Genomic DNA, 25,580 nt, shown 5'->3' with positions numbered 1-25,580 from the left:
TTCTTGTAAAATAAAGTTGTAAACACCAAAGATTTAACCTAATTTTGATGCTACAGCTTAGTTAATGCATGCTACGATGATGAATCATGAATTGAGAGTTGAGAGTGATTAAACTTTAGTTTATTGTTTTCAAAAAAAAAAACTTTAATTTATTAGTGTTTCCTTAATGACGATATGCTTTATGCCTTGGGAAGATGCCACAGCGGCTTTCAGGCGGCAATTTGTCTCCATTATTACTCACGTTACGCTGTCAACTATTCTTCATTGCTCACATCTTTTTTCATCTCTATACATATAATATTATATTATTTTGATTAATTCATGTTTTTGTTGGGTATTCTTTGTCTTGTGTTTCTTAAAATTTATAGTAGTAAAATCAATTTAGATTGTTCATAACTGACCGAATTAAACTAAGAACCCAAGAAGGCTAAAATATTATTTTCACTGAGAATCGAACTTGTAAATATGTGATTACCAAATTAACAGTTTGACAAACTTATTTGTGACTACACTATAATAGCCTTATAACCTTAATGTCCCATTTTGTAAGTTGGGGAAAAGGAAGGATGACATGAGAATATAATATATAAAATATAAATTTATGTTATTACTAATCCGTATTAATTTGAAGAGAAAATATCGTACTAATTGTATATCAAAGTTAACAACATATTTTGTATTCAAAACTTTTTGTTAACATAAAATACACTTAGTGATTTCGTTGATGCATGAACTTATGGTCAACTATTGTTGGTTGTTAAACAATCATCAGTCATGGTTGTCACATTGAATCTTGCTTGCAACCATTAAGGAACTGTTCATGGCATAGTCGAGAGACCAAATCGGTCATTAATTCAATAAAAAATATTATTTTAAATAATTTATATGACAGTTATGTGAAAAATCCTGAGTAAGATTGGCTAAGAAAAGTAACTGAAAGATCAAATATGGTAGAAATTTAATAATCGCACATCGAAGGTAAATAATAAAAAAAAAAGTGTCATTTCAATGTAAGAAAGATCCCTAGAAAGGTTAGGGATGGAGAAATTAGCTCACCTTTTAATTATTGGATGGCTGAGTTTTTGAATGACATGCATGCACTAATTCACATGTGTTTCTTAAATATAGTCAAAGGTTATGTCTACCAAAGAAGTCAGAAGGTGCAGGTAAATGTTCCTTTAATTTAATGATCATAGGAACCACAAAAGTTTCAATCATAATAAGCAACAAAAACACCACACCTTTGACTCTCAGTTTCCTCAATTACAAAGATACCACATATATGATTCCTTTCTGCCTTGTTTGTCATTGTGTGGGTCACTTAATGCCCATTCCTTACATATATAAACCACCATTTCCATTTCCATTCTCTTGTACACTCAAGCTTCCATAACTTCAAACAAAATGGTAAGATTATAGCTAGCTCTGGTATATGCCTTAACTGCATTATAGTTTTGGTTAATCAATTGTGTGATCTTTGGGCAGGGAATTTGCAGAGATGTCAAGAATCAGGCTGGGCAGCCCGCGAGGCGGGGAGGAAATAGAGCTGCTATTTTTGTATATGGTAAAAGAGAAAAAAGAAAGTATTCGTTTCTGACACGTTAGAAGTTTATGGTATTGATCGAATTTGTTTGTCGTGCGTAGCTATGGCGGCGATTGACACTATGGCTTTTATCTCCAATGGAGTAAGCCTGGTGACATACTTCACTGGGTATATGAACTTCAGCATCACAAAATCAGCCACCACTGTGACTAACTTCATGGGGACAGCCTTTTTAGTGACCCTTTTCGGGGCCTTTCTGTCAGACACTTACCTGTCCAGATTCAAGACTTGTGTACTTTTCGGGTGCTTTGAAGTTCTGGTACGTACTAAAAGTCTAAGCTTATAGTTTATAATACTTACTAAAAGTCTAAGCTGATAGTTATATATGAACAGACTAAACTTGATCCTGGAACTGCAATTCCAGGGATATGCTGTTCTTGCAGTCCAAGCACATTTCCACCAGTTAAGGCCCCTTCCTTGCAAAGGCATGCCCCCAAGCCAAATGGATCAATGCCAGCCAGCAAAGGGAGGTGAAATTGCGGTCCTGTTCGGGGGGCTTTACCTGGTGGCATTTGGCACCAGTGGGGTTAAAGCTGCCTGCCCATCACTGGGGGCAGATCAGTTTGATGAAAATGACCCAAAAGAGGCTGGAAAGCTCTCGAGCTACTTCAACTGGTTCTTGTTCTTCCTCACAATTGGTGGCATGCTTGGGGTCACATTCTTGGTCTGGATTAGTGATAACCAGGGCTGGGATTGGTCCTTCACCGTCTGCAGCATAGCGGTTGGAATGGCTATCCTGTTCTTAACCATGGGGAAATCATTGTACCGCAACAATAATGTCCCCAAGGGAAGCCCCATTCTTCGCATTCTCCAGGTGTTTGTTGCAGCCTTCAGAAACAGAAATCTGCCATTGCCGGAGAATGAAGCAGACCTGCATCAGATTCCTGACAATGAACCAGTTGAAATCCTTAAAAGAACAGATCAATTAAAGTATGTGTTTGCTGTTTTGCACTTTCATACAAAACAACAAAATACTTTAGTTATTCATGACATTTGGCATGGGGTTGGCTCTGATACCAAATTGACTATTCATTCTTAACAGATTCCTTGACAGGGCAGCAATCCTGAACCAAGAATTCCAGGGATCCTGGAATCTTTGTACAGTGACACAAATCGAGGAGACAAAGATTGTGGTTCGGATGCTCCCCATTATTGCCAGCACCGTTTTCATGAACACCTGTTTAGCTCAGCTCCAGACATTCACGATCCAACAGAGCACAATCATGGACAGAAACCTGGGAACCTTCCAGGTTCCAGGGGCCTCAATACCGGTAATTCCGTTACTCTTCATGTTCGTCCTGATCCCAATTTACGAGCGCGTTTTCATCCCGGTGGCGCGTAGCTTCACGGGGATACCCTCCGGGATACGCCAGCTGCAGCGCATCGGGGTCGGGCTGGTCCTGTCGGCGGTGTCCATGGCGGCGGCGGGCGCGGTGGAGACTCACCGGAAAAACGCGGCGGCAAAGCACGGCGAGATGGTGAGCGTGTTCTGGCTGGGGATTCAGTACGGGATATTTGGAATGGCGGATATGTTTACGCTGGTGGGGCTTTTTGATTTTTTCTATACGGAGAGCTCGGCCGGGATGAAGTCTCTGAGCACCGCCATTTCTTGGTGCTCGTTGGCTTTTGGGTATTTTATGAGCTCTGTGGTGGTGGAGGTTGTGAATAAGGTTAGTGGCGGCTGGCTGGCCGACAATGACCTTAATAGGGACAAACTTAACTACTTTTACTGGCTGTTGGCTGGGTTGAGTGTTTTGAATTTTGGGTTTTATTTGGTGTGCGCTTCTTGGTATAAGTATAAAGAGGTGGAAGAGAGGGAAGAACATGAACATCCCAAAGGAAAGATTGAAATGGGATTAGTTTAGTAATTATAGATTCGCTTAAGTTAATGATGTCCTAATTCAAAATATTAATATGTAATACATAGTTAATTATGCTTTTTATTAATCAGTTTGGTTGACGTGTGAGTGAAAGTGAGTTTATTAACCAGCTTGGTTGATGTTTATTAACAAACTTGGTTGGCGTGAGTGATAGTGCACTTTTATATGTCAAGTTATATGTCAAGTTAATGTTTCATTTGTTCTCAGTTGACGTGAGTGTTAATGTTTCATTTGTTCTCTGTTGACGTGAGTGGTGAGTGTTAATGTTTCATTTGTTCTCTGTTGACGTGAGTGAAAGCACGTTTATTAACCAGTTTGATTGGCGTGAGTAACCGCACACTTTCGTCTGTTCTCGCCTTATTGTGTGTACAAAGAACCCATATCATGCCATACTCCAACCTAGGAGCCTAACTCCAATAATTGGGAGCCTAAGTCCCAAGTACTACGTATTATTCATTTTAATCCTCAATAAAACCTAGAATTATAGGAGAACACCCATGCAAAACAGTAAACTAATTGGCACATTCAAAAATAAAAGGAAAAACTATATATACAAGTCTTTTTCTCATTTAACAACAAATTGAATTCTAGCCAAAGATTGGCCTTTCAGAAACAATTACAAAACATCAATGGATTCAACAAATGGAAACAATATAAATCCATCAACAACATAATAGCCTAAAGCTTCACCCAAAGCAGGGGTGGTTAGGGTTTTCACTATTCACAGCCCAGCGAGAGTGGGCTGGAAAAGTGATGACAAAAGAATCAAGAGATGCAGTGAGCCGTCAGAGATCTTCCCTCCACAGAGCCCTGGGAAGTGGGAAGGGTCAACAAAAGGCCACATCTTTCCTCTCTATCTGTGAGCTATGCAGAGTGCTTGACACTTTGGAGGGAGGCCAGTATCGGAAAACTGATCGCCCGATGATGTTTTCAATGGGAAGAGGACCCCTGAAAGTAACAGAGAAGGTTTAAGTACCAATAGATATGCAACACAAATATATGAAGCGAATTTATAAAAGCCGACAAAGAACAGAACTTATAATATAGTACCAGATGTGAGAGTCGAGGCTGATGTTGCGGTTGTCCCCCAACACAAACACACACCCTTCGGGAACAAGCTAGACAATAACCAAAAGAGAGAGTTAGTTCTGTCGGATAATTGCATCAGGGTAGCAAGATTATAGTTAGAAGTAACACACTGTCCATAAAGTTGTATGTAGCTATAGATTAAGATAGGGCTTTACCATTTGTTCCATTTCATAAGTAATAGGTTCCAGAATGAATTCCTCATCCTCAGCAATGTCATTCACATACAATTTGCCATCACGAACCTATACGAAGCACGAGCATGTTAGATCAAAGAGATTAAAACATGCGATAATGTGAACAAGAACCCTCATCAGACAGGAACTTACTTCGACATAATCACCAGCTATTGCTACAACACGTTTTATAAAGACATCTCCCGAACCAATACCAAACTCCTGCAAGGTACATTCAAAATGTCAACTTAATGATGGAGTACAAAGGGCAATGGCTAATGATGGAGTACAAAGGGCAATGGCTAGAAAAGATGCGCCGGAAGTATGAGAAACTAATTGAGACATTCTGTAAGATACCTGAAGATTTGGAGCTTTGAATATCACAATATCTGAAACTTCAGGATTCTTAAAAATGTATGAAACCTGAAATCCAAGATAGAGTATAAGTATCCATGCAACAAAAGCATCTACATACTATCTCAAATTTGTCCCAAACCCCACACCCAACTACTAACTACTTTCTCAACCTCCTAAAGCACAAAGACCTATTAAAACACAAAGAGTCAATATCACCTCTACTGAGGCTCAAACCCACGGCCTCCCATATAAGAGTACGACTTGGTACCACTAGATCACAAGGTCCTGGTCCCAATTAAATTCATCTTATTGTTAAAATATATCCTAAATGGGATAAATTGGACAAACAGCTGACTTGGTAATCACAAAGTTTCAAGTGATTCCAAACGGCCAAAAGGGCAATATAGAATGGTTTACCTCAGCTAAGGGTCACAAGAAAATTTTCATACTAATTCAAGAACTAAATCACATAAGGAATCAAGAATTCAATGGCAGTTCTGATTATTGTAAAAGCTAATGCAATAACTATCAATCCAAAAGAATTAAGGAAATGAGGAAATTTTATACCTTTTCTGCCATGATGCGGTCACCCACATCAAGAGTAGGGTACATAGAAGCAGAAGGAATGGACCTTGGCTCAGCCAGAGAAGACTTGAACAGAATACTGACACTCAAAGCTGTGAAGGCGGCCTTAGCATCCTCTGAGCAGATATTAAACAGCTTCGAGAACCAAGTCCCCTTCGCCATAGCCTCGGATACACTAACCCCTTTGCTCCGCTTAGCTACTGTCCCGCCCTTATCCACCTCAGAACTGGCCGGAGCGGCGGCGGCGGCCGTCATGTCAGACTCGCTACAGGGCAACCACTTCGAGCCTTGCAGAAACGGGACAATCGACGCCCGCCTGAGCGGCGAAACGCCGCAAACCCCAGGAGATGAAACCGACGACGAGGATTTCATCAGCGAAATCAACCCGACAACCAGCGGCGACGTCGAATTCCCGCCGAGAATCTCATCCGCGAGCGTCGAGTACATCGACGCCGTGGCCGGCGACGAGTAAGGAGCGGCGGATTTGGGCCGTCGGAAATCAGAGGAGGGCTTGGAATCGGGTTTCTGGAAGAAGCGGGAACGGGCGGAGCAGCACTCATGGAAGAATCGGCAGCTTCCCACCTTGGAGGAAGCCGACGACGCAATGTTTTGGGCTAAGTAGCCGGAATAGGAAACGGTGAACCGGATCGCCATAACAACTAATTGTAAGAAGCTCAGAAACAAATAAAAAATAGTGGGTTCGGAGAGTAACGGGGAGGAGACTACAGAGAACCCTAAAAGAAGCCGAGAAATTGCATTGTAATCGACAAAATCAGTGAGCTTGAGTCCGCAACGATGAATTGAAAGGTTAGATCAAACGCTTGGAAAGAAAAACCGGAAAGAATTCTACAAAATCGGATGGGAATCTGAAAGTCAAACTATCGGAGATGGAGGCGTTGACTAGATATCTCCCAGAGGAGAAACTCCGGGAGGGAGAAACAGAGGTGCAGTTGCAGAGTTGGTGACGCGAAGAAACTGGGAAGCGTTCTGGGACTATAAGGTGGCGACTCATGGTAAAGTACCTAATTGCCCCTCTTAATTCAGATAATTACACAAATCCCACTCACTTCTTTTAGTAGTATTGACTGTGAACATATAAAGTCAATATCGCCCCACTAGTGCTCGAATACATGACATCTCATATAAGTGAGTCACTTTATGCCACTAGATCTCGAGATCATTTAGCTTTTTTCATCATTTATGATTTTTTTTTTTTTGGTATTTAGACTTTCAGAATAACCATTGAGCTCCTGAGCTAAATCATGTGAAGTTATTCTCAAATTTTTTTTTAAATAACTCAAATTTCCTAATTTTCACCGATAATATCATGGACTCCATAAACTTGTCTCCAAAATAATAAAATTGTAGATCAAGTTAATCTAAATTCGAAATTTAACATCAACTTATATATTTTGCGCCCTAAAGTCAAATATTTAATTTGACACCATAAAGCAAACACTCACCCTATCACCAAAAATAAACTTCAAGTAGAGTTTCTTATCTCCTAGATTAATATTGAAGCATTCTCACATTTTTCTTACCCTATAAGTTTACTATATTTTATCATTATGATATTAATGCATATTTGACATATAACATAGTGCATACATATTGAAATCGATCCTCCAACCTTAGCGGTTGGATTAAAATTTCTTTTGATCATATTAATTAATGTCTTGTGATTTTGGTTATAATGAAGGGCAAATGTTGGTGTCAGTAGTTTGACTTTGACTCAGCGAACCGTACTGGAAGCTTCTTGCAACTTTCTAGCTTACAAAGACGTGCACACATTCACGCCAGTCTAAATAGACAAAAAGACCCTCTCGAGTGTGTTAGCACCGGAGTAGGTGTGGTTCACGATATGGGCAGACTTGGTATTTAATCCCTTATCAATTAAGGCCATATATTATGGATTATATTATAGATAAAAAGAGAAGTAAATAATTAAATAATAATAAATGATCGTAACAATACCCCCATCATATATTATAATTGAAAACAAAGAATTGTAATAGCATTGTTTGGAGGTGATGAGATAAATACACCGTCGCTATTTAAAAGTATGCACAATTGTACAGAATAAATTTTATTTTTGTGTAATAACCTTCAAACTACACATGAGAGGCAAATCGACAAGTTCCATCCAATTAGCTCAATCAATAAAGTATTAACAATAATTAAACTTATGACATTTATATACCAACATTATACATCTACTTAACCATCATTTTCAAGATATTGTGACACATACATTTTGCTTGTTCCATCAAAAGAACATTATAAAGAGCAAAAAACATAAATAAATTACACAAAATAAGTCACTCGCCTGATTGTCTTTGACGAAGTGCACCAAATAAATCCTGATCAAGTAGCCTCGGCAAGGAGGGGAGAATTGTCGACACACATAGACTATGATTATGGCAAATCGTCGACTTAATAAGGTAGTTTACTGTGGATTTTGCTTTTTTTTTTTTTTATTAATAAAAAACTATACCATTCAAATTATAAAATAGAATAAAAAGTGAGATTCTTCAAAAAAAAAAAAAAAGTGAGAAAAAATGAAGCATTGCTCACTGGCATGTATCTACTATCTACTTTTTGGAGGGTCCATAAGCAGGGCCGTATCTGAGCATGTCTAACATGTGCGACCGCACAGGGCCCCCAATTTTTGGGAGCCCCATATTTAAAAAAAAAATTGTATGTATATATGGTTTATAAAAAATTAAGCTAAATATATGAAGCTGTATGTTGTCAATTTTTGGGGGCCCCAATTTCTAATCATATATAAATTTCCTAATATAAATCTCAATTAGCAGAATATTGCCGATTCCAATATGTATATATATTTCCTAATCTAAATTTCAATTAACAAAGCTGCAAAGACATTGTCAATTCCAACATATATATATATTTCCTAATCAAAAAACATTGCCAACCCTATAAATATTAAATACGGCATACTGTAATAGAATTCAACCCTTCGATAATTCCCAATTCACAATTCGGTAATTTCATAGATCGCAGACCGCAAATCAACTGGTTCTTCAATTCTTCTTGATCACATAAACTCTCAAGTTTCAAGTTCTTCAATTCTCTTAACAGGTAATTAAAATTACGTATTTTCATAATTTTTGTTTATTGTTTTAAGAATTTGTTTCTTGATTAATTATTTATTCATAGAGTTTCTAAATAATTTTTTTCCTTAAGATTTTATAATTATGTCTTCTAGAAAATATACATCTGGGTCTGAAAAGCGTAAAAAGAAAAGAAGAATTGAGCAACTAACTCAATCTCAAAAAGGAGCTCTTGAAAAATTCATTACAAAAAGGAGCTCTTGAAGAATTGCGTCTAATTGTGCACGACGCATGTCACTTTTTAAATAAAATTTTATATGTATTTTTTATACAATATTTATATTTTGATATATACAACTTTTTAAACAATTACTATTTATATATAAAAATTACTCGAAAAAAGGGCTCAAATTAAAATATGGCACGGGGCCCCAAATTTTATTGGAACGCCCTGTCCATAAGCAACTCCATAGTCCATACCCATATAATGACGCAAGCGCATACATAAGCAAAGGCAACCGGATTAAGTTAGTTATTAATTTATTATATACTCCATAGGTCGTACCTTTTATTTATTCATTTTGTAATATGCAGTACGATTTTGTACCAACACTACTAATCTACAATAAATGATTATAAAATAACTAAACCACTTACAAATACTGAAAATGAAATACCCAACACAAAAATGTTTTCAATGGGGTTTGAATTATTAACTCTAAACTCTTTATTTTTATGAAAAAAAAAAACTAAAAAAACAACTGAATGTCATTATAAGAACATCCAAAATATGTAAGCTCAGACTTCTTCTTCTGCTGCTGTTGGTAAACGCATTCCATATCTCTACTTTGTGTAATGCATTCAAATTCAATTCATATATGGATGATTCACAACATTGACAATAATGGAATTTATAATTTTTAAATACAATTAAATTATACTCTTCATCACCCGGAAGGTTTCATGAATTATTTTTCTCGTAAATAACCGGAGTGAATTTCCCAGCAACAGTAACGACACAGATTCAATGAATCGTTTGACTTATCCTCATTTGATTCTTTTGTGGGTCACATGACGATAATGATGCATGCCCAAATCTGATTGGTTTGCTACGTTGTTCATTTGCGCTCGCCATCTTTTTCAGCTCACCACACACCAAATTCTCTCCTTTTTGAATTGTCTTCAACATACAGTGTTATATGTACATGTCAAACTTTTGTATATATTCCTTGACTTCAACCATATCATTAATCAATAATGCTTTGGTAGATTCCACAATTCCAACTAAGTTGGTCCAACAATTAATTTAATAACTATAAAGTTTTAAATTTAATTCCTCGTGAGAATTGTCTTCATTGCCGATTAAGATCTCAAAGCGTGTTTCACCTACAAGCAACACCTTGACATTGTCATTTACCAGCTAGGGTACGGTCCTAATGCAATTTCACTTACCGCATACTTTACTAACACCGAAGTATAGTTTTACCTCTCATGTATGATTTGCTAGTTAACATAAGAGTGGTGTTTACTCAATACATATCTTCAGGTAGTGGAACATCTGTGGTTATTTTTGGAACAACATAAAAACCATATAAATTCAATTGTTGTAGAATTAGGATCTACGTTGCATTGTGAATCCTGGTTCAAAACAACATTTAGATTTTATGTCTGTTGTTAACATATTATGTGCCCGTTAATAAATTATTTACTTACTACAAATTAACATATTATGTTATGTGTGTAGTTAAAAAATGATATAAACATCATTTTGAATTAGAGTCCACAATAACCCCTAACCTACAGTATAATTTGCTACAGTATATAAATTCTAGATGTTTGAAACCCCTATATGGTTTTTAGAAAGCCTATGATGCAGCAAGATGAGTTTCGGGCCTGCTGGACCTTTAGCAAATTGTGGCCGAAGAAGAAACTGGCCCATCATCAAAATCTCTTTGAAATTCGGGTCACAAATAAAACACATACTTCGTAATATTTACAAAGGGAAGTTTTATTTTTGGCCTTAGATTTATAGGTGACATTGACATTATATTTTTAGTTTTTTTTTTAAACTATTATTATTTGGTTCTAGTACTATTGTAGTGATTTGTAGAATGATCATTTTTTGTATTCTGTCAACAAAATGATTAAAAAATCGTTAAATGCAAGTACATTTTTTTTTTTATATAAAGTAGGTTGACACAATATATATTTTTATCTATATTTTTAAAAAATAGAAAAAAGTGTCAAATAGGCCACTGAACTTATCGCTTTTGTGCAATTGGGCCATTGAACTTAAAAAGTGTGCAATTCAACCATCAAACAAGCAAAATTTGTGCAATTGGACCATTTTTACAAAAAAAATTAATTCAATTTGAATTAAAAACATTTCAATATTGACTCCTAACTAGTATGGTAGAAGAAAATGTCACTCTTAATACATATATGTTAGTAATATAATTGGATTTTACTAGAAAATTTTTGTAAAAATGGTCCAATTGCACAAATTTTGCTTGTTTGATGGTTGAATTGCACACTTTTTAAGTTCAATGGCCCAATTGCACAAAAACTACGAGTTCAGTGGCCTATTTGACACTTTTTCCTAAAAAATATAATAACTAAAGATTTAAATGTCTTTATATTCTACAAAATTTTAACAATTTTATCGATGAAGCCATGAAGGAGAAAAATAGAATTAACTATGTTTACAAAATGAATATAGTGTTGAAACATTGTTGTATTCAAATAAAAAGTGAGAACATCAGTATTTGAGTGCTTTCGGTGCATGAGGAGAGGCAGTCATAATTTTATAGACGCAAATTTCACTTATTCTGTCCCCAGGCGTGACAATGGAGGCTCCCTGCAACTGTGGGCCCGCTATCTGGTCTTCTGCTTCTCTGTCTCCCAATCTCATATCCATAAAAAGGGGTTTTAACCTTTAACCCGCCCAGGAGCTTAGTTGACTAGTGAAATTTGAGAATAATAACTTGTAATCTAGTTTCACCGGTAATAATGTTTGAGTAATCTTTTAAAGTGAAAAGATTCTTTGTGCCTAATAAACAAAGACTTGTTGTGTGTAGTAAGAAAATATTTCATGTTAATGTACTTGAGACGATGAAATTCTTCACATATTAATTAAGGTTGTTGGTTGGATGATCTGTCTAAATGTACAATCTTAATACCTATATATTGGTATTTCTAACCTTAAAAAATAGATAAAAAGGAATGAGATTTTAGTTTTTTTGATGTATATTTATAGCATCAATGATGTTTAGCTGGCTTAATCATTCTCCATTAGTTAGTTTATACTTTATTATTATTTATATGTCAGCCATTGTTGTTGCAGTCACTCACTCACTTACGCACTGTCTTGAAATCCATAAAGCGGAATATTGTATGTGTCTCGCACAGCCGCCACGCCTGTCTCGTCGCTCCTCCTCGAGATCGCCGCCGCAAACATCCCCACCACCGGAAAAAGTTTTAGTTTTTCCCAACTCCCATATACCCACACCATCACTTTCACCTTATTATAGTACATTTTAATTACAGTCTGAGATATTCTCTGACCGACCCAGAAAAGATGACAAAAGTGGCGTAGCAACAAGAAAGCATATATCATCGGAACATACGAACAGAAAGGTAAAGAAATTAAACGACAAACAAAAAGGGTGAAAGAAAGTCTCCGCTTTTTTGATGGAGGAGAGGCCGGAGACGGAGCTGATATCGATACCGGCGACGCCGCGGGCGTCGACGCCGGAGATACTGACGCCGTCGGGGCAGAGGTCGCCGAGGGGGCAGACGTCGACGGGGGCGTCGAAGGAGGGGAAGTCGTGGACGCCCACTTCGTTCATTTCGCCTCGGTTCTTGAGCCCCATTGGGACGCCGATGAAGAGGGTGCTGATAAACATGAAGGGGTACTTGGAGGAGGTGGGTCATCTCACTAAGCTTAACCCTCAAGACGCATGGCTTCCCATCACTGAGTCCCGGAATGGGAATGCTTACTATGCTGCTTTCCATAGTCTCAATGCTGGTGTGGGCTTCCAAGCTTTGATCTTGCCAGTTGCTTTCTCTTTTCTTGGATGGTATGCTTGCTTTCTATCTTCAATTCTTCTCTGCACTCAATCTGTATTTATATGATTGAAAAAATCGCTAGGGGCTCCTCGAGTTTGAGGAGCGCCTAGTAGACCTAGGCAGTCAGCACCCTAGATAGAGCTTAGGCGGCCTAGGCTATCGCCTAGCCGCTTAGTCGCCTAGACCACCATGTAAGGTGATAGGCTAGGCAGTTGACCAGCGCCTAACTCCTCGACGGAATTAATCAGCGTTTAGGCGGGATTTTGGTTCCTAAGTGATAGAATGTGGTCAAGGAAGCCCTGAGACTCTGAGAGTCTCAGCTTGGAGTTACACCCAATTAACCAATTTGGTGGACTCTTGTGGGCACCGAACACTGAACTTTCACTGAGTCATTATAATTTACCTGACTTTTTTCACCGTTATCTTGTTAGGTCAGGGTGTGGGGGTTCTTAGGCCTGGGCTAGAGAATTTTGCCATTGTGGGCAAAGTTTGTTGTCTCTTTCTTTCCCTTTGGACCCTCTAGCTCATTGGCTGGTGGGGCTACCCAATGAATGTTTTCCATCATTGTAGATTTCTTTTCTGACTGCTTTATCCAACTTTCATCATGGATTTGACAAGAAAGATCCCTAAGGCATTCATTTTCTCATTTGCTTTTTCTTGCAAATGGCACACCCTGGGTCTAGCCTTGTTTTTCTTTTCATTATCTTTTGAAACAGGTGATACTTGATAGCAGCATTGTGCTTGACTGGTTTTTGGGTTGTCATTGGCTATTATTAGCTTTAATTTTCTTTTCACTCATTAGCTATCCATTGCAATGAGCCAGTTTGTCTCTCTTTATTACCCCCTTGAGTGCTCATCCCCTTTGACTGTTCAAGAAGTATAGAGTAGAAGCTTAAGTGTGATCTTGATTAGTACAGACAAAAAGAACTAATGCCGTGCTTTTTGTTCATCAAGTATTGTAAGAGTATCTCACTTTTTTTGTCATGGAGTTTAAAATTCCACAAGATTAGTCCATTAACTTCAATGGTTGGGCACTTTTAGCCTAGGGTCGTAATTCAGAATGATAGCAGGCAAATAGGCAATCAAACTTATGTTAGAAATATGGATTTTAACACCAAAGTACATGTATTCTAGTTTTGAGACCACAGGGCATACGATTATATTGCCAATTTCTGGCGTGTTGATAATTCTCTACCTTGCTTATTTTGATGTTAATATATACAGAAGTACAACAAAAACAATCTTCTTGTGTTCTAAATACAGGAGTTGGGGAATAATTTCGTTAACTATTGCCTATGTCTGGCAACTCTACACGCTATGGATTCTAGTTCAACTTCACGAAGCAGTTCCGGGGAAGAGATACAATAGATATGTAGAACTTGCAGAGGCTGCATTCGGTGAGAGTTTATCCACTACTCCTTGTTTCGACTAGCTTCTAGAAATTACGTTTTCAATAAGGTTTTAGTTGGGCTTTTCAGGAGAAAGATTGGGCGTTTGGCTCGCTCTCTTCCCTACGGTGTACCTATCAGCTGGAACGGGAACAGCCTTGATTCTCATAGGAGGGGAAACCATGAAGCTGTTCTTTCAAATTGTGTGTGGTCCACTCTGTTCATCGAATCCTTTAACGACTGTCGAATGGTATCTGGTGTTCACTTCTCTGTGTATTGTGCTATCACAACTCCCGAACCTCAACTCCATTGCAGGGCTGTCGCTTGTGGGAGCAGTGACTGCCATCATTTACTCTACCTTGACGTGGATCCTCTCTGTAAGCCAGCCTAGACCCCCGCCAATCTCGTATGAGCCTATTTCGTTGCCTACCCCTACAGCTTCTCTGTTTTCGGTCCTGAATGCACTTGGGATAGTGGCATTTGCATTTCGAGGACACAATTTAGTCTTGGAAATTCAGGTACATATATTTATACATTGTGTGTTTATCAATATCTCGGGATAGTTTCTTGTAATCTTTGAAGACTCATTTCTTTTGTGGCCAATGTAGGCAACCATGCCATCGACCTTCAAGCACCCGGCTCATGTGCCAATGTGGAAGGGAGCAAAGGTTGCCTATTTCTTTATTGCATTGTGCCTTTTCCCTATTGCAATTGGAGGTTTCTGGGCTTATGGAAACCTTGTAAGTATTCCCATTTCAATTCCCAGCTATTGAATTGGTTTCCATGTTTTCTAAGATCACACGATAGTTTACAACATTATTTAGAGGAAAACTCAACATTGATATTCTTTTTTTTTTTTAGTACTACTGGCTCTGTTACAATGTAGTATCTGTTCATAACTACTTTCTCAACCTACTGAAGCACAAAGAGACAGCAGGGCCTCCATTGATATTCAATTAGGCATTTTCATTTCTTGCAGATGCCTTCAGGCGGGATTCTGAGCGCGCTGTTTCAGTTCCACATTCACGACGTCCCCAGAGGTCTTCTCGCGATGGCGTTTCTCCTAGTCGTGTTCAGTTGCCTGAGTAGCTTCCAGATATACTCCATGCCTGCATTCGACAGCTTCGAAGCAGGCTACAGCAGCCGCACAAACAGGCCATGCTCCATATGGGTTCGCTCTGGCTTCCGAGTCTTCTATGGCTTCTTTTCATTCTTCATAGGCGTCGCGCTCCCTTTCCTGTCGAGCTTCGCGGGGCTGCTAGGAGGACTCACGCTCCCGGTAACCTTCGCTTACCCATGCTTCATGTGGGCGCTTATAAAGAAGCCAACTAAGTATAGCTTTAGCTGGTACTTCAATTGGACCCTCGGTTGGCTAGGCGTCGCCTTCAGCTTTGCGTTCACCATTGGAGGTATCTGGAGCATGGTGTATAATGGACTGAAGCTGAAGTTCTTTAAGCCTAGCTAAGCTGAAACCTGCAAATGGGGCTTAGAAGTGTGAAATTTTCAAGAATATGGCTTGTTAATCTATGGTTTTTTAGCTGTCTAGGTAGGTAAAAAATGTTGAGGGTAGTAGGAGTGTGTGCATTTGCTTGGATATGCTTAAGTTCTTTTGATTGGATCTTGAATGCATATTTACCTTATTCTCATGTTTTGTTTGGAGTTAAATTCTTATCTAGAGCATCCTTATTAATAGAGTTTTTCCGCGGTTTTTGAGGAGTTTTTGTCTGATTATGAAAGAAAAAATGAGGGAGAAAAACAATTAAATTTAAAAATAAATAAATAAAGTGGTCAGCTCACATAGTCAAATTGTCAGAAATTACTGTTCCATGAACTCTTCACTTGCAGATAAACTCTTTTCACTCTCTCTCCTATTCTCTCTTTTGCCATGGTGGCATCTCACCTGTCATAACACCCAATATTTATTGGCTTAGGTTCAATATATCTAAAAAAAAAAATTATTTATAACACGACTTACATTTTCTTTTTACTTGATAGATGGTGGTTGTAATGTAATGCTCTTTCTTGTCATGCAACTTGGGTAGAAGTGTAGAAGAGTTGTAGGTGAACATGAATATTAGCCACTTCAGCTATGATTGTAGTCGCATTCACATGGATAAGTTCAATCTTGGTATAATGAAACTTTTGGAATCATGCTTCATATGCTATTCTAATGTTAAGAATATATCCCCAAATTGCATGCTTCATATGCTATTCTAATGTCAGGAATATATCCCCAAACATATTTTAACCGTGTCTCAATTTTATTTGAAAAATGTATCAAAATTATTGAGACTCTATAGTTGTAGTTTCTGTATATTTTTACTTTCATATGTATTTCATTGTAGTTGGGTATATGTAGGTTTTGATAGTGAATATTATTATGATTTTAAATTTCCAACACTCATATGATATCAAAAGTTAGGTTTTCTTCCTAGTAATGGCGTCCACTCAACAAGGGAGCACTGTTGTTGTGTCCTCGGAGCGCACTATCACGGAGGTAATCTCTTTTCCTCCGGTTGTGGTGGCTCCCACTGTACTACTCTCTCATCGGCACATCACTTCGTGTTGATCAAGCTCACCTCTCACAATTATTTGTTTTGAATTTTCGGCGCTCATCGAAACAATCAAACACCAGTGTCCTTGAAAAGATTGAGAATCATTCAATGAGATGGTGCGGCAGGCACTGGTAAATAAGAATGATTACCTTGAATTGAGTCTATATAAAACTAATAATTCAGTTTATACTTAAATCAAGGTCGTGAGTATGTCTATTGATTAGATATTGTTTATTTTTTTGTGTGATTTGTAAGTTATTATATAAGAATACGTATTTATTCCGTGCAAATAAAGGCAACATAATTTCTTTATAATCCAAATAATAATAATAATAATAATATTGTGGGAATTCAAAACAAGACAAAAGAGCATCAACCTCAATGCAGGGAATTGAGAGTTGAACGAGAAAAACAGCACAAATCAAGGTGTTTTTATAGGGGTGCAAGTACAACCCCCCTTCCATTTAGGCTACGTTGCATTCATTGCATTGCACCAAATCTTTCAATTCTTTGGTTGACAGCCCAAAACTCCATTCACAATCACATTGCACATGCCATGCATTCAATTTGCAGGATAAGGCCGGTGACGAAGTTGAACCCACTACTACATTTGCTCTCATCATATCATCTACTCCACATATCTTTTGATTTATACTTGTTGAAAATTTTGGGCAAAATGAAGAATCACAACAGAAATATACAAATTTATTTAGTTCGACGAGTGTTTACCATCTAATAAAAACTTTCAAAATAATAATATATTCATATATTTACAATATTACCCTTATTTTATATGACTAATCAGTCATCTCTCAAGTCCATGAGTTGTACAGAACAATGTTGGTCTAGCAACATGATTAAGCAAATAATTAACCTTCCAAATTCTATGTTTAGTTCTTAATTGATTGTATTCAAGGTTTCACCCCCGGTGCAGAAATGGAGAGCTCCGGCCAATCATCAATCTGCCACGCGTCGTCGTTGTTCCAGCTCGTGGCAGCCACGCCTCCGTCGACGTTTGTAGCTTCACCGCCATTGCCTCCGGTGACTGGTTCGGCGGGCCAGTCGCAGAGCCCGAGCCCGAGCCCGAACTCATCATGCAGCCCGCTCGGTTCTAGCCCGAGCCCGTACTCACCCAACGGGGCAAACTCAACGCCGCCGCTTCCCACCGGGCCCAAACTCCCAGTCTCCGGCTCCGACCCTGCCCGGTTCAGATTCACATCGAGACCCGACCCGGCACCAATTCCAACCATCCTGGGTGCCGGAGACCGGGCTGGTCGGCCCGACCCGACAGTACGAGAGCGTTTTTTGGAGGAAGGATTGCGGGTGGCGCCGCCGACGGGCACGTTCCGGAGGGCTCCGCCTCGGGTCCAGTAACGGCGGCAGGACTTGCAGAAGTAGCGGGGCTGACAGAGATTGTAGTTGTTGTAGTAGCAGAATTTGGTGTTGGTGGAATCGCAACGTGGGCACGCCAACTTCTCCGCCGCCACTCCTCCAACTCTCGCCGGCCGTCTCTCTCCGCCCTCCGACGACATTTCTTGCCGCTTCAGTTTGTTGGTTTCAGGTTGAAACAAACAGCAAAAGAAGTTGAGAAGAAAAGAAAGAAGAGAGTAAGTCTAAACGGGACAAATATTTGTTTTTTTGGAAAGTGGCATTTTGGATACATATATATATATATATAGAAGAGAAATTTGAATATTAATATTTGTCATTCTCATAACATCTATTTTTAGTAAATATAAAAATTATTGTCGGATAACTTTAGTCAAATTTGTTAGTCTGTTAATTTTGTAATCACAATATTACAAATTCACAAGGTTCGTGCACAAGATATGCGGCTTGCGTGCAAGTAGTATTTTTCATAGTGTTATTAAAGAGATAATAGAATAGCTAGATTTACTCTTTGACTCATGCCATTTGATTAAACGGTAGACACATATTTTAACGTTTATAATAGAGCAATAACCCAACTAATACTTATCACACTACATGTGAGCAAGCATCAATATTAGCTTGACATTTACATATAAGTGGTGGTTACTAACACAACATAATTATCACACTTGGTTTGTCATGTATTGAATAAATGACAATTGGTTTGCATGTATTTACTGTATAATTGTCGTTAATATAAATGTGAAAGTACATGCAAACCAATTGTTTTAATTATGTTGGATCGCGTCTAAGAGTGTGTAACATGATAATCGCAATGATACAACATAATTCTCTCACTTTTCCTATATTGACTAGATAGTTTGTATTAACTCGCTTGTATGAGTGTGTAACATCATGATCACACTGAGACAACCTAATTCTCTTGCTTGTCATATATTGACTATATGTCTTGAATATACTTTTACGTTTATAATAAAAACAATTGGTTTGCACGTACTTTTACATTTGTAATAACGACAATTATACGGTTAATACATGTTGAATCGCATGTAAGAGTGTGTAACATAACACAATCTAATTTTTTTGTTTGTCCTTTATTGACTAGATGGTTTCAACATACATTTGTACTTATAATAAAAAATAATTGGTTTGCACGCACTTTCCTATTTATAATAACAACAAGTATACAACTAATACATGTTCCTATTTATAATAACAACAAGTATACAACTTATACATGTTAAATCGCGTGTGAGTTTCTAACATGATGCCCGCACTGACAACTTAATTATCTTACTTGTCCTATATATATTGACTAGATAGTTTTATTTTTACATTTATAATAAAAACAATAATACGTATGAGTATGCATCATAATTACTATGCTATCTAGACATTGGTTGTTTAACAATATATTGATAACTGATTGTGTTAGCTGCTTCGACCAACTGATAATATTAACTGAATATAGAAAAACGTTTGGTAAATTAACTGATAAACTAACTTTATTACCAAACAGAACAAAATGTTTTGTCTCAATACAAGGGAATGTGAAAACGGATGTGAAATTAAAAGGTTTAACCTTGAGAATTTTACAGCATCTAATAGTTCTGTTCCACTGAGAGAGAAAAAACCCCACCACGCTAATAATTGAAGGATCAAAAGTGAAAGCGCCTTATAATTGAGCCCAATCAACCGTATAATTGGAGGACCAAAAGCGCCACTTTCCCTTAAGATTTCAAGCCTTTTTTCTTTGTCATCAATTTCTTGGCTTTATGTTTGCTAGCAGTGGATGAAGTTTATAGGAAGTAAGACCCACAGTAGCAACATTTTCTTCCTCACCATCCTTGAGCCTCCACTCAAACTCTTGAACCAATCTCGCGATTGTCAGGCATGAAATCGTCATCGCCTGGAGAGCACCCGCACATGACCTCTTCCCCGCCCCAAACGCCATCGTCTTGAACAAATCGTTCTGATCATACCTCCCTTCAAGAAATCGCTCGGGCTTCCACTCTGTAGGACTCTCCCATACCCCCTTTTCCATGTTGCACGCATAAATGTTTATAGCAATCTAAGAAAAAACAGCCCACAGTTCAAAAATCGAAACCTTAAAATGCCAGTCAAAAATCCTCGGTGTGTGATACTAGGTATTAGGTAATTACCTCGGTTCCTGCAGGAACATAGTACCCTCCAAGTTCTACGTCCTCGTGCACATATCGGAGAGGAACAATAGGAACAGGGCCATGTTTTCTCAATGTTTCGTGAAATATAGCGGTAAGGTAAGGGAGTTGGCGCAGTTTGTCTTCTGTTACTTTACCAGACCCGCAGACACTTTGAACTTCTCGAAATAGTTTATCCTGTGTAGTTGAAAACGATCAGATACTTTCGTTATAAACAGATTTTATGGAAAAAGAGGGCAAACGAAACAACCTGTCGTTCTGGATCTTTAGCTAGTTCATACATAGCCCATTCTGTGGTCACCACGGTGGTGTCCGATGTTTCAATAATTTCCTCCCACACGCTCATTTGAAGCTGTTTCTCGGTTAATGTCTGTTTTTCAGACAGCAAGTAGTCGAGCAAGCAGTATATTGCCTGTCACCAAGTTTAACCATCGTAGCTAGCAGTTAAAGCATGTTGCAAATAATACTATTCAACTACACATGCCCTATATTTATAATGATCAAATTGTGAATTACTAACGCTCACTATTTAGGCAATATGTTTAGATAGTAATACGCTAATGTTCCAGTGTTCATGTTCTCGAACATTAGTGTATGCAAGTATTTTGCAGCTAGAGTACCTCCCCAGTCGCAATACGTTTTCTCTGATCATTTATGAGTGCCTTCACTACTACATCCCTGTTAAACTGTATTTGCTGGATCTTCTTCACGAAGCCCGGGTTAGGAATCCACCTTAGATACGGGAAGAAATCTCGCCAGTCAACATCAATAGCACCCTCCATACAGTCAGACACTAGGTACTTGAGCATCATCTCCCTCGAGATAGTAGATCCAAGCTCTTCAACAAATACAGACTCTACGTCTTTTCCAATTCCCTGCAAATTCATTTACATGTTCTTCTAATTAACACAAGGTAGCTGATAAGGCAAATTTTTTAAGCATATGTAAAATCCCCTATAAAATCAGGAAATTAAGTGGACTGTGAATTACTCACTTGCTTCAGCGCCAATCTGAAAAGTTCGGCCTGAAAATATTCCCTAAGGTTTACTGCTTCCTCAGGATACTTCTCGAGAACAGCATACAATTCACTACAAACATTTTCTATCAATACGTCCCTGTGGATGCGATGTTGTTTCTGGAATAATAAAAATAAGAAGTTTCATTTAAATTTCTAAACAAACAAATTGGAAAATAAACCAACACATTTGTTATAATGAGGGAGCAGACAAGAAACCAAGAATTATTAGTTCTGTAACCTGAAGCAAATACCTGAGCATTTGCTCCCAAAACGCTGGTCAATATATTCCGCTTTACTGTCTTATGAAAGTCACCATAATCACTCATTGCAACAATACTTTTATCATGGGTGAGCATAGTTAGGGACCTCGAGAGCTTTCTTGATGAGATGGATGAATATTTGTCTACCATAGCCTAAAACAGACAAGCACAACAGTTTATAGGTCCACCTCATGTAACAAAAAAGATTCAATATAAACCATAATTTTGAGATTAATATGCCAAATTACAGTTCAAAACCACTTCACAACATAGCATCTTGAGAAGCTTTATACCTGCCTAAGTCAAAAAAGTATGACAGCAAGAATTTTGTTTACTTCCTTTACAAATGAGGGACAGTGAAGAATATCCATTCAAATTTTCCAATTTTGGCCATAAATTTAGCACATAAAAAATTTGTCCAATTTTGATTTCACATCTGAAATCCACATGAGTTTACTCCCAAGAGGATAAGAAAGTGACACATGCAACAGAAAACATTTGGTTCATGAATCTTTACATGGTATAGCCAAGTTCTTTACCCAAGTATGACCTGTCAAAATCAACAATTAAGAAAGCAGGAACCCTTGCAATCAATTATCCATAGAGCCAAAGTACATGCAAATTTATAGCAGAGTGTCTCAGACCAAGAAGAAGCCAAAACAGTATGTCATTTTCACACAAGACAACTTCAGTTGAAAAAAAATTACATTTTGGGTATTAACAAAACCAAAGAACAAGATTCCCCATAGAGGAGGAAAACAAAGGACTAAAGGGTACCTCCTTTGCAAGATCAGTGGAGTTAAGAACAACCATGGTGGAAGCCCCAGTCTTGACAGAATAGATTGGACCATATTTCTCAACCCAGTTTAAAAACGTCTTATGGGGTTTCTTCTCTTTCAACTGGAGTAAATTCCCAAGAACTGGTACCCCTGGTATAGCTGCACACAAATCCACCAAAAAACCCTCACAAATCTACAACTTCACAACAAAAAGACACAATCTTTTGCCACCCAATATCATAAAACAAACAAAAACAAGAAGAAAAATACAGAAACAGAAAAGGGAAAACTAGTAAACCACCTGGAACTGTCCTGAGATGTTTGGGAGATTTCTTCTTTTGATCACTCAAAATCCTGGGCGAAATCACGCCGAGCGCAACCACCAAACCGCCGGCGGTGATCACACTCCCCAGTGGCCAATATTGAATAGTTTGGATGACTGCATCCATGGTGGAACCACACTCTTTTCTCTCTCTCACTGCCTTTTCCTATGCTTTGTGGTTTTCACTTTTAACCGGTTTTATATAGGAGGTTGGGAGCCGTGATAGTAGCCTATGGGGTGGCTGGTACACACTGTGCATGAACACTGTAATAAAAACAATTACGGAGCATTAATTAAGATGCTTTACTAGGCTACTAAACTCGGGTTTTGATCCATCAACCTAAAATTTTGTTCCAGTGATTCTAAATTTTCTGGGAACAGAAAATCATTGAAAGAATTTGACTGAGGTGATGAAACGCATTTTACTGGGAACATCAGAATTATTGAAAACTGATTAAATAACTTGCTAACCTCATAAACAACATTTTTAAACTTAAAAAACTTGATAAATAAATGTATAAAAAAATTAAAAATCAATTTTTTATTAATAAAAAAAGGATCTTTCTTAATGATGCCGCAGAAGCTAGCCGAAGAAGAAGACGAATGTCCGGCTATCAGAGCTGTGTTATAGTCTGGGATTGAATAGACTGTACAACTGCATTTCTTTTAATTACTTTCTTCACAACTGATCTTACCGATGCCCAATTATTTTTCTGTTCTTTATTACATCTGCTAAAGATCGAATCTTTAAATGCTATACACTGTATACAAAACGACAACCCTATGATTATTACTTTGTATTATTATTTTTAATACTTAGAATCTTAGATAATCTTCTTTACTTGTTACACCCTATCTTTATGTATTTATAAATTATTCAATCCACACTTTTCTTATCATCTTAGATCTATTTTCTATTCATATTTTTCAGTGGGATAAGATAAGTCATAAACTATATGAAATCAACTATTCATTTCTTGTTTTTTTTTTTTAATTGTAATTTAAATTTTGGTGTTTAATAGTACTTTTAATGTAATTTTTAAATATATAAATTTTATATACTTATACTATATTTAATATTATGAAAAGCGGAGTTAAAAATAACTCAGACTAATATCATTAATCGAATCAGGCACATGAAATGTGACGGTAGTAAGTATATAATTTTATTAATAGAGATAAATAAAAGAATAAAATTTGTAGCTCACTAACTTTTCTAGATGAATCATAACATGCTACAAATATAAAAAGTAACAGTTGATACCATTCATCCTGACATGGGTAATTAAGTAAGTAAAGTATAACTTTTGTACTAAAAGATCACAAATTCTTACAAACATCATCTCAATATTTTTGGTGTGATTTCCTCGCCACCCAAAAACTAGTAGTACATATACTACACATACGCTTACCTACATATAATATCAAGCAATGACACACATACATAATGTACTAGATAATGTTATGGGGTCCAATTCCATTTGTCTAGATATACACCCTCTAGTTTGTTATATGTCATTGTAATAATTCATAATTGGTGGTTACTATAATTTCACAAACAGGTTTATGATAGGTAATTTTTCATTAAAAATTTATTCCCAATTTGGGAAGAGTTGGCTATATGTCATTGTAACATAGTGGCAATTTGGCATTATAAAAAAATGAAGTGATGTCAGTCTGTATAAGGTTGGGTGTTATAAAAAAAAAGGGAAATTACTTTTTGGCTGTTTTGAATTTTTTTTAATTTTTCAAATAAGGAAATCATATTAATTAGATACGCATTAATCATTAACAAAAAAAATATTATTAAACTAAAATATATTTATTAAATTACATATATACATATGTATGCATGTCTTTGTATTTTACATGGTAAGGATATAATTGGTAAAAAGAACAAATATTGAGGGTAAACTTGGTAATAAAGTATAAATATACAACATAAAGAACACTAAAGAAAAGTATTTAACGCCACTTATTTCACTAATAACAAATTCTGAATATAGAGTTGTAGAATTGTGAAAAAATTTTAAAATTGTGAATATAGAGTTATAAAATTGTGAACATAGATTTTCTAAATTGTGAATTGGGTCCATTGCATAATTTGTTCTAAAAAGACAAGCCAGCTCATTTTCTTTGCAAAGCCTGATAGACTATGGAGCCCAGAGTAAAGAAGGATTATTGGGCTGAGTATACCAATTTAACCCGTATTAAGCCCAGCCCATATAATAACATATGGGCTCCGTTTATAAGAGAAACAATTATTTTAATATATTTCACAGTAATATTTTACAAATCCTTTTTCAATAAATTTTAATTGGATCAAATAAATAAATACTTAATAAAATGGTTTAATCCACATATTTGACACTACACGCAATCTTAGTACTACTATTAGGATAGTTATATATGATCAAATTCAAATAAATCATCCATATGTTTATTGATCCTCCATCTTTAAACAAAATATACTAAAATTGTCTGAAATTTCTGTGTAACCTGAACAATTTGACTAAAGTTGTCCCGTCAACTGTAATTTACGTAGCGCGAATATATTCTTTCGATAATATAGATATTATTATTTTTATTATAAAAATTGGTTGTAATGATTAGTTTTGTACATTAAAGCAGGATGTTAATGGAGTTTGATTATAATAGTAATTAATAAAGGTTGTTCCACTAGCAACGTTAGTAATGGAGTTTGCATGAAAAGGAGGTTACGGAAAAGGACGTGGACTACCAACACACTTTGCATGGCATGTTTACAACATATACAAAACCACTTATACTTGTATGCAACCCAAAAGCATATTTCGATTTTTATTTATTCTTTGCCCCCACTTGTCCCTATCACGTC

The 25,580-nt window shown here is 37.0% G+C and overlaps 5 protein-coding genes across 5 annotated transcripts; 2 read left to right on the top strand and 3 right to left on the bottom strand.

The window, feature by feature from the left end:
* Positions 1-1,644: 1,644 nt before the first annotated feature.
* LOC116023703 (protein NRT1/ PTR FAMILY 4.5-like) lies at positions 1,645-3,468 on the top strand. The gene is made up of 3 exons (XM_031264710.1): positions 1,645-1,862; positions 1,968-2,533; positions 2,646-3,468. Exons 1-3 carry the CDS (start codon positions 1,647-1,649, stop codon positions 3,466-3,468), a joined length of 1,605 nt encoding a protein of 534 aa, XP_031120570.1. The 5' UTR covers positions 1,645-1,646.
* Positions 3,469-4,015: 547 nt separating this feature from the next.
* LOC116022288 (probable thylakoidal processing peptidase 2, chloroplastic) lies at positions 4,016-6,649 on the bottom strand. Its single transcript, XM_031262925.1, has 6 exons — positions 5,670-6,649; positions 5,103-5,168; positions 4,899-4,967; positions 4,728-4,814; positions 4,534-4,601; positions 4,016-4,431 (listed from the first exon to the last, which is right to left on the bottom strand). Exons 1-6 carry the CDS (start codon positions 6,339-6,341, stop codon positions 4,311-4,313), a joined length of 1,083 nt encoding a protein of 360 aa, XP_031118785.1. The 5' UTR covers positions 6,342-6,649; the 3' UTR covers positions 4,016-4,310.
* Positions 6,650-12,117: 5,468 nt separating this feature from the next.
* On the top strand, positions 12,118-15,933 carry LOC116022287 (lysine histidine transporter-like 8). The gene is made up of 5 exons (XM_031262924.1): positions 12,118-12,840; positions 14,093-14,226; positions 14,308-14,735; positions 14,826-14,957; positions 15,197-15,933. Exons 1-5 carry the CDS (start codon positions 12,452-12,454, stop codon positions 15,680-15,682), a joined length of 1,569 nt encoding a protein of 522 aa, XP_031118784.1. The 5' UTR covers positions 12,118-12,451; the 3' UTR covers positions 15,683-15,933.
* Positions 15,934-17,683: 1,750 nt separating this feature from the next.
* Positions 17,684-18,304, bottom strand: LOC116023702 (dof zinc finger protein DOF1.6-like). Its single transcript, XM_031264708.1, has one exon. It carries the CDS (start codon positions 18,302-18,304, stop codon positions 17,684-17,686), a length of 621 nt encoding a protein of 206 aa, XP_031120568.1.
* A 1,338-nt stretch (positions 18,305-19,642) lies between these two features.
* LOC116023321 (ent-kaurene oxidase, chloroplastic) lies at positions 19,643-23,145 on the bottom strand. The gene is made up of 8 exons (XM_031264310.1): positions 22,703-23,145; positions 22,400-22,560; positions 21,614-21,775; positions 21,339-21,479; positions 20,965-21,219; positions 20,595-20,756; positions 20,327-20,521; positions 19,643-20,235 (listed from the first exon to the last, which is right to left on the bottom strand). The coding sequence occupies exons 1-8, from the start codon at positions 22,848-22,850 to the stop codon at positions 19,924-19,926; spliced, it is 1,536 nt and encodes a 511-aa protein (XP_031120170.1). The 5' UTR covers positions 22,851-23,145; the 3' UTR covers positions 19,643-19,923.
* Positions 23,146-25,580: the final 2,435 nt, after the last annotated feature.

The sequence above is a fragment of the Ipomoea triloba genome, chromosome 6 (assembly GCF_003576645.1).
Source record: "Ipomoea triloba cultivar NCNSP0323 chromosome 6, ASM357664v1".
NCBI lineage: Eukaryota > Viridiplantae > Streptophyta > Magnoliopsida > Solanales > Convolvulaceae > Ipomoea > Ipomoea triloba.
The sequence above is the reverse complement of the archived record's forward strand: the minus strand, read 5'-3'. Positions and strand labels throughout refer to the sequence as shown.

Bases quoted from the DNA above. Each gene is read 5' to 3' on its own strand.
- LOC116023702 (XM_031264708.1), bottom strand. From the start codon at position 18,304: ATGTCGTCGGAGGGCGGAGAGAGACGGCCGGCGAGAGTTGGAGGAGTG.
- LOC116022288 (XM_031262925.1), bottom strand. From the start codon at position 6,341: ATGGCGATCCGGTTCACCGTTTCCTATTCCGGCTACTTAGCCCAAAAC. The intron at 5,169-5,669 runs GTATAAAATTTC...CTTGGATTTCAG, and splicing joins ACCGCATCATGGCAGAAAAG to GTTTCATACATTTTTAAGAA. The intron at 4,602-4,727 runs GTAAAGCCCTAT...GTTATTGTCTAG, and splicing joins CTTATGAAATGGAACAAATG to CTTGTTCCCGAAGGGTGTGT.
- LOC116023321 (XM_031264310.1), bottom strand. From the start codon at position 22,850: ATGGATGCAGTCATCCAAACTATTCAATATTGGCCACTGGGGAGTGTG. The intron at 21,480-21,613 runs GTATTTGCTTCA...TTATTATTCCAG, and splicing joins TTTTGGGAGCAAATGCTCAG to AAACAACATCGCATCCACAG. The intron at 20,236-20,326 runs GTAATTACCTAA...GTTTTTTCTTAG, and splicing joins ATGTTCCTGCAGGAACCGAG to ATTGCTATAAACATTTATGC.
- LOC116022287 (XM_031262924.1), top strand. From the start codon at position 12,452: ATGGAGGAGAGGCCGGAGACGGAGCTGATATCGATACCGGCGACGCCG. The intron at 12,841-14,092 runs GTATGCTTGCTT...TTCTAAATACAG, and splicing joins GCTTTCTCTTTTCTTGGATG to GAGTTGGGGAATAATTTCGT. The intron at 14,227-14,307 runs GTGAGAGTTTAT...TGGGCTTTTCAG, and splicing joins ACTTGCAGAGGCTGCATTCG to GAGAAAGATTGGGCGTTTGG.
- LOC116023703 (XM_031264710.1), top strand. From the start codon at position 1,647: ATGGCGGCGATTGACACTATGGCTTTTATCTCCAATGGAGTAAGCCTG. The intron at 1,863-1,967 runs GTACGTACTAAA...CTGCAATTCCAG, and splicing joins TCGGGTGCTTTGAAGTTCTG to GGATATGCTGTTCTTGCAGT. The intron at 2,534-2,645 runs GTATGTGTTTGC...CATTCTTAACAG, and splicing joins AAAAGAACAGATCAATTAAA to ATTCCTTGACAGGGCAGCAA.